Source organism: Puntigrus tetrazona, chromosome 23 (assembly GCF_018831695.1).
Source record: "Puntigrus tetrazona isolate hp1 chromosome 23, ASM1883169v1, whole genome shotgun sequence".
NCBI classification, from domain to species: Eukaryota; Metazoa; Chordata; class Actinopteri; order Cypriniformes; family Cyprinidae; genus Puntigrus; species Puntigrus tetrazona.
Window position 1 is genome coordinate 11,961,128 of NC_056721.1, and position 17,618 is coordinate 11,978,745.

General features: G+C 36.5%; 1 protein-coding gene across 3 annotated transcripts in view; it reads right to left on the bottom strand.

Moving 5' to 3' along the window:
• Window positions 1–731: 731 nt before the first annotated feature.
• Window positions 732–17,618, bottom strand: part of lamb2 (laminin, beta 2 (laminin S)) — a 33,033-nt gene continuing 16,146 nt past the window's right edge. For 2 of the 3 annotated variants that reach the window (XM_043224189.1, XM_043224188.1), the window contains exons 8-35: window positions 16,788–16,990; window positions 16,285–16,405; window positions 15,999–16,187; window positions 15,748–15,927; window positions 14,528–14,640; window positions 13,963–14,042; window positions 13,726–13,861; window positions 12,832–12,990; window positions 12,616–12,743; window positions 12,251–12,380; window positions 11,966–12,158; window positions 11,733–11,876; window positions 10,818–11,049; window positions 10,211–10,374; window positions 9,868–9,903; window positions 8,098–8,322; window positions 7,794–8,011; window positions 6,738–6,834; window positions 6,224–6,596; window positions 5,321–5,505; window positions 4,911–5,152; window positions 4,137–4,340; window positions 3,899–4,043; window positions 2,993–3,200; window positions 2,767–2,908; window positions 2,511–2,687; window positions 2,278–2,437; window positions 732–1,488 (exon numbers count right to left, since the gene is read on the bottom strand). In XM_043224189.1, coding sequence (XP_043080124.1) covers window positions 1,352–1,488; window positions 2,278–2,437; window positions 2,511–2,687; window positions 2,767–2,908; window positions 2,993–3,200; window positions 3,899–4,043; window positions 4,137–4,340; window positions 4,911–5,152; window positions 5,321–5,505; window positions 6,224–6,596; window positions 6,738–6,834; window positions 7,794–8,011; window positions 8,098–8,322; window positions 9,868–9,903; window positions 10,211–10,374; window positions 10,818–11,049; window positions 11,733–11,876; window positions 11,966–12,158; window positions 12,251–12,380; window positions 12,616–12,743; window positions 12,832–12,990; window positions 13,726–13,861; window positions 13,963–14,042; window positions 14,528–14,640; window positions 15,748–15,927; window positions 15,999–16,187; window positions 16,285–16,405; window positions 16,788–16,990 — 4,721 coding nt within the window. In that variant the 3' untranslated portion in view covers window positions 732–1,351. The remainder of the gene's footprint in view (window positions 1,489–2,277; window positions 2,438–2,510; window positions 2,688–2,766; window positions 2,909–2,992; window positions 3,201–3,898; window positions 4,044–4,136; window positions 4,341–4,910; window positions 5,153–5,320; window positions 5,506–6,223; window positions 6,597–6,737; window positions 6,835–7,793; window positions 8,012–8,097; window positions 8,323–9,867; window positions 9,904–10,210; window positions 10,375–10,817; window positions 11,050–11,732; window positions 11,877–11,965; window positions 12,159–12,250; window positions 12,381–12,615; window positions 12,744–12,831; window positions 12,991–13,725; window positions 13,862–13,962; window positions 14,043–14,527; window positions 14,641–15,747; window positions 15,928–15,998; window positions 16,188–16,284; window positions 16,406–16,787; window positions 16,991–17,618) is intronic. The other variant, XM_043224191.1, reaches the window with a different exon arrangement.

Sequence of the window (17,618 nt, forward strand, 5' to 3'; positions counted from 1 at the left end):
TCACAACCATGCGCAGAGCAAACTTTTTGAGGGGGTGCGAGATTTCTTGACGCATTTCTAACATGGAAATATCTTCAAGTATACACTTGAAACGTGCTGTTGGGTGTCGTTCATTAAAACTTCAAAGACAGTAAGCGAAGAAGCATTGATTAATCTTGACAGTCGGGATATTTGCTAGGATATTTATGATGTTATAAAGAAGCGCAACTGTCTATCAATCATATAATTCTTATATAATATTAAGCAGCACTACCGTTATCAATGGATAATAGGAAAAAATGTTTCTTGAGCACCAAGTCAGCATATTAAGGTGACACTGAAGACTAAAATAACGATGCTGAAAATTCAGCTTTACCATCACAGAAATACACGGCATTTTACAATACAACAGAACATTGTTATAGAATCATATTACAATATTTTACTGTGTGCAGCTTTGGTGAGCATAACATACTTATCGATAAACAATGTTGCATGCTAAACTATGCTAAATAAGTTGTTTGGGTTTGCCATATAATTTCTCCCATTTTAAGAGAAATGAGCTAAAAAAAAAAATAGTAAAACCATCCTGCAATGAAATGTATGCCACATTATTTTTGTATCTGATGGTGTTCACATGATCTGGAAGGAAGACACGTTCTCACAACTAGTGAAATAGTTTGTTCCTATATATATATATTGTTATAAATTTGGGTTACATGTAACAGGCTAACAATCACACAGACAACGTATAGAAATCACACAGGGATTTTATTTATTTGTGTTATTTATCGTGAGAAGAAACACAGTGTACATCAATGTACATGATACATGGACAACTCCTTACGAACAATGTCTTTTACTGTATTTTTTCAGACGGATGTTCAGAAACTATTTTCTCAAAAGACAACAAACGTATATTTCTCATTAGAAAACAAGTGTTAATACCAAGCTATACCGGTTTTAAAAGAAAAAGGGCAAGCAGAAAATCTATACAATAAAACTTCTGTGCCGTGATTCAGTGTCTCTTACATTCAAGCTCAAACTCAGTATCTTGTTTATACTGCATTCAGTATTTAAAAGCACATTTCTAATACCAAGTAGAATACTGCTTGCATACAAGACGCATGTGAACATCTGCAAAGCATTCAATTCATTAATGCAGTTTTTTTTTTGTATAACAGTAGCCCTTCATTAAAACAACATTTGTTCCAGACATTGTGTCTGGTGGCAGTTTGGCATCGTCTTGTACTTTTGTTGGCAAAAACTGTAGCAGCCTGGGAAAAAAGTCAAATGACAGATCCTTTCAGACAGTAGTGAACTTTTAAAGACAGCAGCAGTCCAGCTGTTGGGCTTTCCTTCCTGTGACCGATTACTGGCAGGTGTTGTAGATCTGAATCTGCTTATTGATTGCGTTCAGGATTGCCTTCATTTTATCTTCCAGGCCATCCAGCTGCCTGGCTTTTCCTTCCAATACCTTCTGATTTTCCTCATAGTCCTTTTCAAGCTCTGTTTATCCAAAACACCAACAAAACCAGAATGACAAGGAAATAAAACAATGACTGCCAAGAAAATGGCACAAGATCAATTTTACTGATCTCCACAAGAGGGCACTTTATGTTTTTCAGTTACTTGAAAGGTAGGCTTAAGAAATGGGTTCACAACATAATATTTATAATGCAGAAATAATATTAATGATAAAAAATAATATTTACTTTATTGTTTATATTTTTAGAAATGTATGTGACTAGTTTTTATTTATTTACTCATTGAAATATTTGTCATTTATTTATTTTTATATTAGACCAGCTCTGTGTCATAAATCTACCTAAATTAAAAAAGGAATATATGATACATATATACATACATATATAACATAATATCTTTTATAAGATAAAATTGTATATTTTATATATTTTCTCAAATTATGAAAATATTATGAAATAAATAATATATATCAACTTATTTTCTTAAATTAATACATTAAAATTATATGAAATAATAAATACTGAATTACTAAAATATGTGTTATTTTACTCCAGCTCTGTACTGTAAATCTCTGTGAGTCATCATTTTATAATATTATTTAATTATTACACAACAGTTTTACAATACATTTAATTGTTAACATAAATTATAAGGGACAAACCAAATACAGAAATTCATGTTAGTCCTTCAATTCAATGCTGATGCTAGTAAAACACTTCTCTGATCAAACTGTACAGGTTCTTCTAAAACTATTTTAAACAGACTAATAAGATCTTCCTCCAGTTTTCTGCATGTCTCTCACTCACTTACCCGCCAGTCTCTGTAATTTATCCTGGGCATCCCTTAGCAGCTCCTTGGCTTCGTCTCTTAGGCGCTCTGCTTTCTGCTTGGCGTCCTGCATAGTTTTCGCCTTATTGTCCATCAGACCCTGAACAGTACGGTACTTATCGGACAGCTCACCATCCAGGATCTAAAACAGACAATAAAGTCTCTAAATTCTGGTTAACTCAACACTCAATGACATGCAAATGACCGTCACACACCTCTTTAGCTTCATTGGCCTTGTCCCGGGCCATAGTGGCTGTCTCCTCAGCCCGGGCTGCATCCAGGCTGTTGTTGGCACGTTTGGTTTTTAAAGCCTCTATTTGGCGTCCCAGATCTCCCAATCTGTCCATAGCATCATTAAGATCTCTCTCACGAGCTGTGGTCTCTGACTGGATCTTTAGAAGGATTGTAAGAACACTTGTGGTTAAAATCGATCAATTTAGGAGCAGTTATTTCTAATTAAAGTTGTTTTACCTGTGCTAGTCTGTTCTGAGTCAAGCCGATGTCATTTCTAGCTTTCTGAATGGCCTTCTCTGCAGCTGCTTGAGCCCTGCCGGCATCGTTCAGGGCCTTTTTCACATTCTCAGTCGTGCTCTTTACTCCCTCCGCCTTGTTCCTAGAGCGAAACAACAGATTTGCATTTACGTTTACAAAGAGATGTACAAAACTGTGCAAAAAAAACAGATGTGCAGGTAGTCACCTGGCCTTCTTGGCATCCAGCAGCAGTTTTTCTGCTTTGCGGACATCGTTCTGGGTCTGTTCCAGAATGGCGTCCACATTGGACAGGCTTTTGACGCGGTCTTTAATCTCATCTGCGAGGTGCCGAATCTGCCTGGGAGAAGCAGGGATTGACAGCTCAAGCACCCGATTGGCCACCGCCTCAATGCTGTCAGGATCTGCCCCCTCCTCTGCAAACATACAACATGACATTTAAATGAGCTCAAAAGAGCTCAAGTTCAAAGTTAAAATTCCATGAGAAGATATACAAAAAAAAATTAGACAGAATATGAAATGCCACTGCAATGTTTGAAAATCATATTACTATTGATGAATGTTTTGAAAATGTGTTAATTTAGTACAAGAGTAGTGTTTTATGCATTTTGCATTTTACTTTCTTTTTTCTTTTGTCTTAATATAATATATTATAATATAATTTAAATTATAATTATATAATTTATGCACTTTATTTTATTTTCCTTTCTATCAATATAATATAATATAATATAATATAATATAATATAATATAATATAATGTGATATAATATAATATAATATTATATAATATACTAATATATATAATATAATATACTTAAAAAAATTTACTTGTGTAAAATTCAGCAGTTATTTTTGATCATTTGTAAATAGTAGTAAGATCAGAAATGGAATAATAATAATAATAATAATAATAATAATAATTTAAAGCTGTTCTAAAAGTGTATACTAAAAATAAAATGTTAGTTTTATGTACTTTAATTTTCTTATTGCTGTTGTTCATTTTTATTCTCTTAATAAAATAAAATAACAAGTGGTTTGAAGAAAGAAAACAGATAAAACAAATGTTTACAAAATTCTGCATATAATAATATATAATATAATTCAAACTCACGCATGAGGAATTCACGAATTTGTTTGATGAGGTCCCTCAGGTCATTGTTTGAATGATCCACCTTGTTTTTGGTATCACTAGCTTTTTCCAAAGCTGCCTGGGCTTTATCTTTAGCTTCCTGAGCTTTGGTCTTAGCATCTGCCACCTTCATAAGACCATCAAGACAACATAAAATTGAAGCTCGGAAAAAAGGCCAGATCATGCTCGTCATTAGTCACATTAATTAAAGTGTTTCTACCTGCTTGAAAAGCTCCTCCACTACTCCCATGGCTTTGTCCAGCTCTTTTTCTGCATGCTTGGATCTATCCAGGGCGTTGTTAGCCACTGCAACGGCTCCATTGCAATTCAGACCACCACAGTGGCGTTTGCCTTCATCATCACGACAACCGGCACCGCCACAAGGACTGTCCACACATGGAGTGTCACCAGGGGCTCCACACACCTACAAAAACAATAAAACAAGAGATATATTCAACCTGGTGTCACTTTTTGTGCAAAACAGTTACTGAACCTTTCGTCGCAGTTTCAGAGAAATGTCCACAGAGTGGTGTTAAAACACAGGTTCAATACGTGAATCCTGGCATGTTTTTATTGCATTGCTTCAGGTACATATTGCGTCAGTTCAGAATTCACATATCCAGGATCCGTTGCTAAAAGTTAATGCTCTATTATGTTTGAAATATGCCCTACACCAAATCCAAGCCTTTTACACAAAACCAGAGCTCCTCGCCTACAAAGTAATCTTGAGCCACCAAACAAATCTCACAGCGTATTAATGTTATTTTGAAATCATAAAATGACATTCTTCAAGTAATTGTGTGAAAATGACATTTTATTAATCAAAACTGTACAATTGTGTGAAAAGGAATGAAAGGTGTCTGAGTTTTACTTGCTATAGTGTTGATTTTTTTTGGAAACTGCAGTGACATGCATTTATTGGTATTTATTGATAACATTTAAAACATATAATACTTTTAAATTGGTTACAATTGTTGTGTTTCATCCAGCTTACCTTTTCATTGATTTTCTTTATGTCCAAATTCTGAGCTTTAGCATTTAAGTCTGTGAGCGTCCGCTTGTTGGCAGCATTTTTCCGGTTAAAATCATCTCTCTTTTGGGCAATCAGTCGCTCTGTTTTCTTGCGGGTGTCTGCCGATTGGCTCACTGTGCTGGGAATGTCAGTGGTTGATCTGTTGGCGCGGTGTTCTGCATCACGTGACTTGTTGAACGAGGCCCGGATGCTGTCATATGCACCTGAGGGGAAATACCAAAGGTTAGATAGCACGTTTTCCTAGTTTGACCAGTCAATGGATTGTTCTCTGTTAGATAATAAAAGTTAATGCTGCTTGTTTTGATATTTAGGATATAATGGGGGTACTGATAGTTCATGTTAGTTACAGTAATACAGAATCAGTGACCAACCCAAGAAGTTGGAGTTCTTGAGGATGTCAAGCTGGCGGTTAAGCTGATCTGAGTTCAGGTTGAGTTCTTTTGCTTCTCTCTCCAGGGTACTTAATGCATTACTGGCTTCATAGTTGCTGTCCTGCACAGCGGTCAGGTCTCCCTCCAGCTGGTTCAGTGTGTCCGTGGTCTCACCAATCTGAGCTCTGACAGACAGAAAGACAGCTGACGAACTCACTAAACTCATCTCAAACGGGGGGTCAAATCTGAAATTATACTTACAATTATATTTATACGAAAGTTTAGGTAAGTGGGTAGGTAAGTAGTTAAACTTCTTCTTACCATAGTCAGTGGTAGTGAGAAAAAAGTGTTTATTATGTGTTAAATATGGATATTTGTTTTAGAAAATGCATGGATTCACTACAGAAGGCCTATATTTACGTTTTACTAAAGATATGCACACTTTATTTCACATCTTCTCAACTGTATACAGCCAACCCCCGTTTATCTCCAATGAAAGGCTTGGATAGGCCAGGACAATTTTTAATATAAGTCCAATTAGATTCATATAAAAAAAGAAGAAAGTCACCAAGGATGCTTCGAAGGTGAGTAAAACACAGGCTATTTTTCATTTTTGGGTGAACTAAACGTTTAATGCTTAAATTGTAAAAAAAAATTAAATAAATAAATATATATATTAGCTACTGAAAATGGCATTTTCTTATTAATTAAATATATTACAATTAATTCTCAATTGAATTTTAATAAATATAATTAAGTATATAATTCTAAATATAAATGTATAATTCCCAAAATACATTCCCAATAATATAATAATCTCTATCTCTAACACTTTCAAGTAGTCTTTCAAGCAATATACAAAAATGTAGGGTCCGAATCTCCCTCTAAGCCCTCTAAGTGTACCTGAGATCTTCGATCATTCCCATCAGGGTGGTCACAGCCTCAGCGGTGGCATTGCGGGCGTTAACAATGTCCCTCGCCTGTGCCAGCATGTCCTCCAACTCCTTAAATCTTCTCTCAAAGGCTCGAGTCAAGCCGGTGGTCTGAAGCTCCTTGGCTCGATCTGTGAGCGCTTTGGTTCTGGTTGCTAGATCCTGGACGATGCGGTCCCAGTCTCCGAAGCACTGGTGGCAAGGTTTGCAATCAGGGAAGGTGCCAGAGAAACCACGGGCACATTGATCACAGCGGACGCCAGAGACTCCCTGCTGGCACACGCAGTGACCAGTCACACGGTTACACTGAGAAGACTCGATGCCCCGGGGGTCGCAGTCGCAGGCTGTGGGGAGACAAGAAACCACATCATTTGGGTTTTGCCAATTATGATTAATTGCGAATCAAAACTGTGCATCAGCATTGGAGACAATGACATACGATAACATTAAAGATGATATGAACTGCTCTAAGAGTATCATGGTACCTCGGCACAGTACTCTGGGGTCACCCCAGTGGTTCTCCTGGCAGTCTTTACAGGTCTTTCCTCCAAACCCAACCCGGCACTGACACTGACCTGTGAACTATATAGGTTTGGGTTTAAAAAGAGGATAGCATTATTTAAAATTACTGCAGGGTTGTTGAAAGTAGAGAGGATATATGAATGTGATATTGGTTATCATCTGTTTGACATTTTTTTTTTACATTTTTGGATCATTGATTCCCCATTGATTTTTTGGTCAATAATGGATTTTTAATTGTTCATACTCTTTTCTTCAGTTTTTTTCATTTAGATAATTTTTCCATTATCTCATACTCACTTAAAATGTAAAAACGCTGTTAAATGTAATCTTTAGGGAATTTCAAAATGAATATCTAGTTTTCATGATACTTCAGAATGCTTCATTTATTTAAGCAAAACTGCATAGATTTTTAAAATGATCTATTTATCAGCCATAACATAAATATGATAATTGCTCTATATTGGCCAGAATTGTAATATTTGTTAAGTCATTCAAAAGTTTGTAGTCTGCAAATTATAGTCCGTTTGTTGTATATTTTTAATGTCCATCAAGGATACATTTATTTGATCAAAAATACAGAAAAAAAATGTATAATGTAAAATATTATTACATTTTAAAATAATTGTTTCTATTTTAATATATTTTAAAATGAAATTTATTTCTGTGATGGTAAAGCTGAATTTTCAGCACCATTACTTCAGTCGTCAGTGTCACACAATCTTTCAGAAATCATGTATTATTATCATATATGTTAAAACCAGTTGCGTAATATTTTTCCAGAAGCCTTTTTAAGCTTTGATGAACAGAAAGTTCAAAAGAACAGAGTTTATAGAGTTATACCTTACTAACTATTAATAAGCAGCACATTAGGAATTTATTGAGGTAAAAAGTTATAGTTAATAGTGAATAAGTGTTCCCTATTCTAAAGTGTAACAAAAAAAGATTATCGACCTCAAACCTCTGAATGGTGTTTTACATGTATATATTTGATTGTGAGCTGTGTTGTGCGCCAGCGGTACCTCGTTACAGGCAGATGTGTAGGCATTGCTGGGGTCACAGCCACAAGACTCACAGCCTTGTCCGCTCGCCAGGTTCCAGTAATCGGGAGCGCAGTGATCACAGGTTTGTCCGATAACATGAGGCAGACACTGACACTGTCCCGTGGCACGCTGGCACACGCAGTCATCTCGAGACAGACACTGACTGCGCTCCGTGCCCAAGAAGTTGCAAGTGCACTCTGGGTTGGTGAAAGCATTGATATGTTTATTATATTAAAAGTACACTTTAATGTAGGAAAGCAATGCGAGACCCAGGTAGACTCACTCCGGCAGTTGCGGCGGGAAGCATCTCCATAGTATCCGCTCTTGCACATGCCACAGTCCGGTCCTTCGGTGTTGTACAGGCACTTGAGACACTGGCCAGTACGCTTGTCACATGCCTCAGGATCTGATAGGTCGATGTTGTTGCTGCACCGACAAGGTTGGCACCGTCCACCGGACTTAAAGGGGTCGCCGTAATAACCCGGAGCACATTCGTCACATCGTGGACCTGGTTGAGGGAGAAAGTAGGGCTTTAGTGGTATAAAGACAGAATTTCATAACATATTGTTGAACAGAGCGAATGACTTCATGTGAAAAGAAAAATAACATCTGGTGGACATTTTTAATGCTGAACTGCATTTATTCATATTTTCTTCATGAGAATAGCATTAAAACTGTCACAGCGGGAAAGTATTTTTGAGATACGGCACTTCCAGATTCATGGTCACGCACAATTTATTTTATAGGGTAACTGAGCAAAACTTTATAATTAATATAGGCAATTTTAGGTTCACATATCTAATAGAAAAGGTGTTAAACAGAATTTGAAATACAATCGTTATTGGTAGAAATATGGGGTGTTGTTTTTTAAATAGTAGAACAATATTCTGTTATGACATTAAATTAATAGATCGGTGAAATGAACATTTAAATGAAAATGTAAAGAATGCAGGTCCACACATAAGATCTTAATGTAAAGCAATAGAAATAACATAACTCGCAGCTTTTGAAAAACAACTCTCCAGAAGATTTCTTGAAAATGTCTTGAAATTTTTTTTAATCTTAATGCCAAATCATAATAAACAATCTGAGCACTAGTATAATAATCTCCTGAAGAGTAAAGAGGTACAAAGCATCAGAGTGAAAATTACTGTTTTACATTAATAGCTCAGTTATCTTACTTTAGCTGTAATTTTAATTTTGTCTAAAAAGGAAGCTATGATTCACTCTGTTGCAATGTTCATGTGTCTTTGCAGCCAAGTGCTATATAGAGACAGACGCCTGCTTCTCTGGCTCAAAAGCTGGCAAAGGAACAGTGATTAACTGTTAACTTGTGATAGATACTTTGTAAAATGATTGCAATAAATAGATAATAAATAAATAAATAATAAATGATCTGTTTAAACAGATAAGGGATACGTTCACCCAAAAATGAAGATTCTGTCATTACTCACCCTCATGTTGTTTCAACAGTTTGAAACATATACTGTATGAGAGTGTTTACCGCTCCGTTATGTTCATGACATCTCCTTTTGCATATGAATAAATTGTTGTATTATACATAAACTGTCCTTACTACCCTTCCGGGCCATGACCGTGGTAGTTGCGTTGTCTATGCAAGGCTCCTGGATTTCATCAGAAATATCTTCATTTGTGTTCTGAAGACGAATTAAGGCCTTATGGGATCAGAATGACATGAGAGTGAGTAATTAATGAGATAATTAAATTTTTTGGGTGAACTATCCCTTTAAGACTCTGCATTTAAATAAACTGGACTTCAGTGCTTAATATGAAAGAGAGAGAAGACATTTAAAGCGTTTATTTATTATTATTTAATTTTGCTCAGCTGGAAAGCTCAGTTTTTTAAAAAAACAACAACTACTATCTACATTTAGTTAGTTACTCTCCAACACTGCTCAGTCACATACGGCTGTTTCACAGGGTTCTGCAAATATACATGCAAGGTGTGAAGTGCATGAGCCATGCACTAGAGAGGGACGGGATGGGCTGAGGATGGGCAGCAGAGGTGGGGTGGGTCTCCATGGTTACTCACGCTTGAGGACTGCCCCTGCAGAGCGCTTTACAATCCCTGTGTCCAGTTGAGGAGGGGACAGGAGATAACACACATGATCACTGCACTGGCTGATCAGAGTGACAGTGGCCTTTATCTCTGATTATGTTATTTTCTGCATCCTATCCAGATGCAGATGGACTCAGGGTGTTAAACTGCGCTATAAAGCCCAATTCAAGCACTTATTAATTTGGGACGTATACACTCTCTTGTTGCATGTATGCAAAATTATGCATCCATAATTGCACGTGACCCAGACCTCATCTTAATTCCACTTGATTCCATCCATCTGTGTAAGGAAAAAAAATTCCGTGGTTAAAAATACCTGTGTAACCCTGGTTGCAGTTGCAGACCACCTGTTGGTTGCGGTTGTCTTGGTAACAAGAGGCGGCAAAGTGGCGTCCGCTGTTGGGGCCCTCAGGACAGGGGCAAGGCCGACAAGGACTTCCTAAAGCAAGAGCCGGGTTTCCATAGTAACCATTAGCACACCTGTGACAAGAGGTATTTATTACATTAGATCAGGCAGAGGACCATTCAAGAAAAATCAACCCTTTTCCTATAAGGCTATATTCTCAAATATCTTTTAAGTGTCCTCCAACGATAATAATTATCATTTTAACTAGTGCTATCACAATTAATTGCATGCAAGAAAAAAGTTTTTGTTTAAATAATATGCGTATGTGTGCTGTGTATATTTATTATGTATATATAAACACAAACACATGCATGTATATATTTAAGAAAAACGTAATGTTTATATATATTAAAGAATTTGTATATACATAATAAATATACACAGTACACGTAAATGCTATATATATTGTAAACAAAAACCCTTTTTTGATGCAGTTAATCATGATTTATCATTTGACAGCACTAATTTTAACTATACAGCTTAAAAATGTCAAGAATGTTTGTTTTTCCCCTTGTACCTATCACATTTATCCCCGGCTGTATTGCTTCTACAGTTGATGCAGGCTCCAGTCCTTTGGTGGCACTCATCAGCATGTCCATTACATTCACACGGCCTGCAGTTCGGGAAGCCCCAGTGTCCAGCCTGACAACCATCACAGCGCTGACCAAACGCACCGGCCTGACACGGACACTGTCCTGAGTACTGCTCACAGAATCGGCTCTGAGAGCCCTCCAAACTACATTCACAAACTAAGGAGACAGAAAGTGATTAATGACACAGAGAGTAAGAAAGAGAGAAACACAGACACAAATGATAGAATAGAAAAGCAAGAAACAAAGATATAACACATGCAAAGAATAAAAAATGTAATACAAAAACAAATAAAAACTAGGAAACAAAATGAAAAAAAAAAACTAAGTAACTATAACAATAAAAATAAACAAACAAAATCAAATAAAGTGAAACTAAATAAAAATTAGAAAAATTAGAAAACAAAAAACAAACAAAAAGAAATTAACAAATAATTAATAAAACATTACTAAAGCAACAGTAAAAACAAAAGAGAATTGTGGCCAGGTATGGTGACCCAAGATACACAAACAAAAATGAAAAAAAAAAAATTTAAATAAAAATAATGAAAAAACATACTGCACAATTTACTAATGAACTAACCCCAGGGGGGGTAAATTTGTTAAACTAACAAATTTACTGATAAAACAACCAGCATAAACAAAAGAAAAAGAGAACAAGAAAGAAAGAAACCAGGAAAAATACAGTAAAAGAAAGCAAAACAAATGCAAACAGAAAAGAAAAAAGAAGAAAATAAAATAAACAAAAAAAACAAAGGGGAAAATTACACAGTAGAACACACACAGAGGAATTTTATTAAAATGTTACTAATGTACGACAGTAAGGAAAATATTTATCTTACGTTTGCATCCAGAAGGACCAAAGCCGTAAGCTCCTGGTGCACATTTATCACAGTGCCGGCCGGATATGTTGGGCCTGCAGCGGCACTGACCCCCACGGACATCACACTCAGAGCTGAGCGAACCCTGAGGATCGCACTCACAAGCTGTGGGATCAGTGTTCTTGTCTTAATAACAACATGAACAAGTGAAACCCCCCCCTGATATTCCCATCACAAACTGTGCTGACACTCACGCAGCGCGCCGTCGTTAATGAGGGCAGACATGCTGGTGATGAGTTTAGCACACACTTCACTCATCTGTGGACGGGACACACTCTTGGCAGTCTCGTGGCAGCGGTAACGCTCGTAGCTCTGCTTTCGTGCAACGGAGGCGGGGTCTCCCGCGGTAAACATCTCTAGAGAAGAGTAACGGGGGAGAAGGGCAATCTGGGGAGGCGAAGAGATGAAAGAACAAGTCACAGTTAGACAGAACGTGTAGCCTTCACGAGAGCTGAATAAATTCACTAATTGATGCTTACAGAGTCAACAAGTACAAAGGCATTAGCCGAGGTAATGATGCTGTTCCTGTCAGCATAACGGATGAACTCCACACGCAGTTTGTAACTCACTCCTCTCTCCAAACACACCGGCTGAGGAAGAACTACAAACCTGTAGCAGTGCATCAGTAGAGGGGAAGAAAGCACAACAATGAAAACAAGAGAAAGAAATCAAACAAAAACAAAGCAAAAACTTTCGAACTGAAAACAAACGGCAACAAACATAATTTCTCAAAAGAAAAAAGTGAAATGAAATGAAGTTTAGTTCACAGAAAAACTAAATGATGAAAAAAAGTTAATTTATTGACCTGGATGGACCTTAAAACATTTGCACGTGTTTCACAGACCTGGCCCCAGATGGGAGCGATACAGTTAGCAGATCATCTGCAGGGATGGTGTTTCCACATGGACTGCTGGTAGGTATGGGCCCAGGTCTAATCACCATCACACGGACCTCCTCCCAGTCTCGTGGCATCTTTAAAAGCACATAAATTCGCATGAGTACACCCATAATACACTACTCTGAGGAGCCTGTGAAGCCACTGAAAAGACATGCAATGTACCTGAAGCTCATAGCGGAGGAGGACGTCGTATTCCATGGAATATGGAATATTGTTAATGGCAAACTCCAACGTACCACCTTCAGGAGCCCGGGCAAAGCCAGTGCCTGTCCATGAGACGGGACGGCCCGGCTGGAACTCTCTCTCCTCAAACGCAGAGCCCTATAAAATATATACAAATATAATCCTTAATCAAATCTCAAAATCAATATACATTTTTCTTAAAACTGTACCTAGTTTCATTTGTTTAGACAAACTAGTGGATAATTATTATTTATTTATAACATTTAGATTTTTAGCATATTACATTTATTTTTATTATTATATTTATTAATATTAAATAATTATTGTATCTCTCTTAATAAATATAGATTATAATATCTTACGATGATATATGTCATCTGTGTTAATTTGACACTTGGCATACAACTTTGATATTTTGAAACATCTTTGAAATATTTGTTTTGTTGATGAAAAAAGTTAACTGACAAGCACTGTCAGTGCATTATCTATGGAAGCCCACTTCGGCCACTGAATTAAAAAAAAAAGGTTAATAAAGGTATCTCACAATTCTGACTTTTTTTTTATTGTAATTGAAAGTTACAAACCTGCAATTCTGAGTTATGTCTGAATTGCAAGATGTAAATTCAGTTCTGACTTTTCCCCCAGAATTGCATAAAATGAACACAAAATTGCGAGATTTAAACTACAAAGCAAGATAAACAAGACGTCTGTATTGCAAAGTTTTGAGAAAAAGTCAGTATTGCGAGATAAATCGTGATTACCTTTTATTTTTATTATTCAGTTGAAGAAATGGGCTTCCACAGTTATCAGACAGAGTACATGGGGCTAAAAACAAAGCAAATATCTTCTTGCTTGTCCCATTTCTGCTCTTACTTGACCCAGTTTGGCATTTTCAGCCTCATAGGTGTAGTGGTCGAGGGCCATGAAGAAATACCCAGACTCCACTTGGTTACACTGGCGACCAATCATGTGACTCCGACAGTGACACTGGCCTGTTTCCATTGAGCATCTGCAGACGCAAAGCACGTCATTTTTATTATAATTCAGTTTTATATTATTAATGAAAAAACTACCAACACCAAGAATTCCCATAAACCGAAGAATACTGACTGGTTGTCTGTAGCTCCACCCACATCACAGTCACATCCTCTGCAGCCACTGGCGTCATGACTCAGGGCCCAGTGCTCAGGCTGTAGGAAAAGCGCATAAAACATGTCTTCTAATACAAACGCCACATAAACCACGCATAATCATTCAGATTATTAACTACAAAATACTGTTTACAAAACCATGGTAATTCAATGAAACTTTGACACCACGCAGTGCCAATCAGTAATCATAAGCATGACAACAACAGTCAAGAATTACCATGGTAAATATCCATAAAGTGAAGGTACATTACTTTACTACAAAAGGCATTTAATGCTTGTCTAATTTCAGGATGCAGCTCTTCCTTTCATTCCATTTTAAGCCGTGTGAAAACCTACACCATCCTCCATAAACCCTTGAGCTAAATGTAGACATACAGCTCCACCATAGAGCAAACACTCTTAGTTCGTGTTACCACAGTAGAGGGGTACCAGAAAGCAAGTAACGCCAGCTGATGACTGATAATTAAATGTTCTCACAGAGGTGTATGGGGAATAATGAGCTAACTTTTTTTGGCTTTACTTACCAGACATTGGTTGCAGCTGTGTCCGGAGACGAGACGTTTGCAGAAGCAGTCTCCGCTAACAGGGTCACACTGAGAAGTACCGGACACTGTACCCCTGGGGTCACATTTACATGCTAAAGCAGACCAGTGAAGGAAAGAGAGAACGGGTATTAAGAGTAAAACATTCCAGAAAAATACTCTTGAAATAGACTGAGGTCTAAAAGTGCAGAGCCGTTTAACTCCTTGCTAACCTGGACTAAAAAAAACTGTGCTCTGAAATGTCAATCTGGTAAGATTTATTAAAGTATACAATACTTTTATTCAGTAAGGATGCATTAAGTTGCTCAGAAGTTACAGTAAAGCTTTTTGAAGATTTCTATTTGTAATATATTCTGATCTTTTTAAGTTTCTATTCATCCTGGAGAAAAAATATATTTGTGATCCTGAAAAAAATACACCAAAAAAAGACACCAAATCTTCGAATGGTCAGTTATATCTATGCTGCTGTATCTTTTATTGTTCATTATAAATTTCCTCTATATTTATATTTAGATTACCTTCGTTTATTCAGATACCTTCAGCAGTCATTTCATGCTAACTTAAAGTTAATCTTTAAGAAACGCAATAAAATGTATTGATACTATGTAATGTAACTTTCTGCAAATGTCAAAATAACCGTCCCATTCTTCCTACTGTACATTATATTGTTGTGACACCAAAATTAATTTAGGTGCTTTATTTTTAGCCTATTTAGACAAAAAAAAGTTTTTGGTTATTTATGGGTAATTAGTAATAACTAATAAAATAAATAAACTTTGCACTGCTTAACATTCATTGCACTCCACTGTATATATCTATTGTAAATGTATGTACATATCCATTGTACATACTCTTGTCAATTTGTCTATACATATCCTGTATATCCTGTTTGTACATAACCATCTGTAAATTGTTTATACATGCCTAACTGTAAATTTCCCTTTCATAGACAATAGCAACCTGTATACTATGCTGTAAACACATTCACCTGTAATTTAATTTATAAACATTTATCTCCTGTACATATTACCTGTATTTGCACTTGTAATTTATATTTATACCTATATCCTGCACTTGCTGCTTATTGCACTCCTGGTTAGACCTAAACTGCATTTCGTTACCTTGTACTTGTACATGTGTAATGACAATAAAGTTGAATCAAATCTAATCTAATCTAATCTAAAGTATCAGCTTGCACTTACGTTGGCAGCCGCGAGGATCATTAGCACTGAGGCCAAAGAAACCAGGTCTGCATTTATCACAGCGCGCTCCTTCGACATTGTCTTTACAGCGGCACTGCCCAGCGATCATGCCCAGAGAGGGGTCATCATGCCCATCGCAAATGCCACCGTTCAGAGAACCATCTGGGTCACAGTCGCAGGCTGCCAGAGAGAACAAATATAAGCAATCGTATACACTATGATGCATAAACGTTTAGCATCTAGCTTCTTACCCACGCAGACTCCAGGGTCTCTGATGTCCCGAGTTGGATCCTGATAGTAAAAAGGCTTACAGGTCTCACAGTTGCGGCCCATGGTGTTGTGGAGACAGTTATCACACACACCTCCACTGACGTTTCCCGTAGCCAGATAAACAGCCATGTCAAAATGACACTGGTTGGAGTGACCGTTACAGTTGCATTCTGGGAAAACAAGTAAATTGTGAACCATGACATAAGAAGAGTATGTCTCTATGCACTTAACTATATAAACTATATATTTATGGTTCTTTTTAATTACTTTTGCAGGCATTAGTGTTACGGCCCTCGGCTGGTCTCCAGGGCAGGTCATTATAGAAGTCATCACACCGTTCACAGTTCAGTCCTTTGGTGTTGTGTTTGCACACACACCTCCCGTGTACCTACGGATGGACCATATTAAAATTATATACTGCTTATTAGACTAAATATAAACATATAAATAAAGCAATGCAAGTGGTACAAAAATTAAGCCTTACTACATTTTATGGCACATGTGCACCATGAAGAATGGATATTTATTTTGGGATTTTCTAAAGATGACATTTTAAAGTGTTAAATTATTAGCGTTTTAAGAAATTAACTTTAAGTGGTTGTTAAATGACAGCAAAGGTAATCCAAATGTAAGAATAGGGAAAATTAGCAAATAAATACCTAGCATTCAACAAAACCATTAGAGATAAAAAGTCTCCAGCATTGCCTGATATTTGATTTGGGAGTAATATTTAATTCATAGCCATAACTAGCTACAGATCAGTAACTCACCATGCCCTCGATGTCATCCTTGATGCCATCAATAGGAGCACATTCGGAGGCATGGCCATAGCAGAAGCAGTTGCCCCTGACAACCAGCTCATATATGGCATAGTAGTATTTCTCTTTGATCTCGGTCCGTGAGTCCAGCAGGTTATCACCCAGAGTGTGCAGCTTGGTGAAGTTCAGACGGAGATTAGTGATCTTCAGCTGGTCTGCAATATGAAGACATTGAGGTAAGTGGAGGATAGGAGACAGTAAACCAATGAGAAGGACACTAATGCTACCTTTTGATGTGAGAATGAATGGAAAACATCAAGATTTTTGGCGTTCAAAAGTTTGGTATTTTGGGTATTATAATTTTTTTATTATCTTAATATACATTTAAATATTTATAAATTAAATTATTTATAAATAAATTTATAAATAAAAGTACTGGGCACTGATATACTTGAAGTCTGGTAAATCTGAACAACTAAATTGTATATATTTGTGTCAAAGTGGAACTATTGCAAGCACACTTTACATTCATTTTAAAATATCTTGCATTTAAAGCTTGATATTATTCAAAGATCACACAATCCTCATCAATAGTGGCATTTAGGCTTGAGAACTGTGCGCTGAGCACAAGCAGAACTTAATTATAATTTTTATATCAGTAGGTCAGAAGCGATATTTTAGTTAATATGTTAAGAGATTTGATCTATACTTAGATTAAATAAATGTATTTTAAAAATATAACTTTACTAAGATAACAATGATCATAAAACATATTTCTTGAACACCAAAAGCTTTGCCATCACAGAAATAAATTACATTTCAAAACATATTTAAATAGAAAAC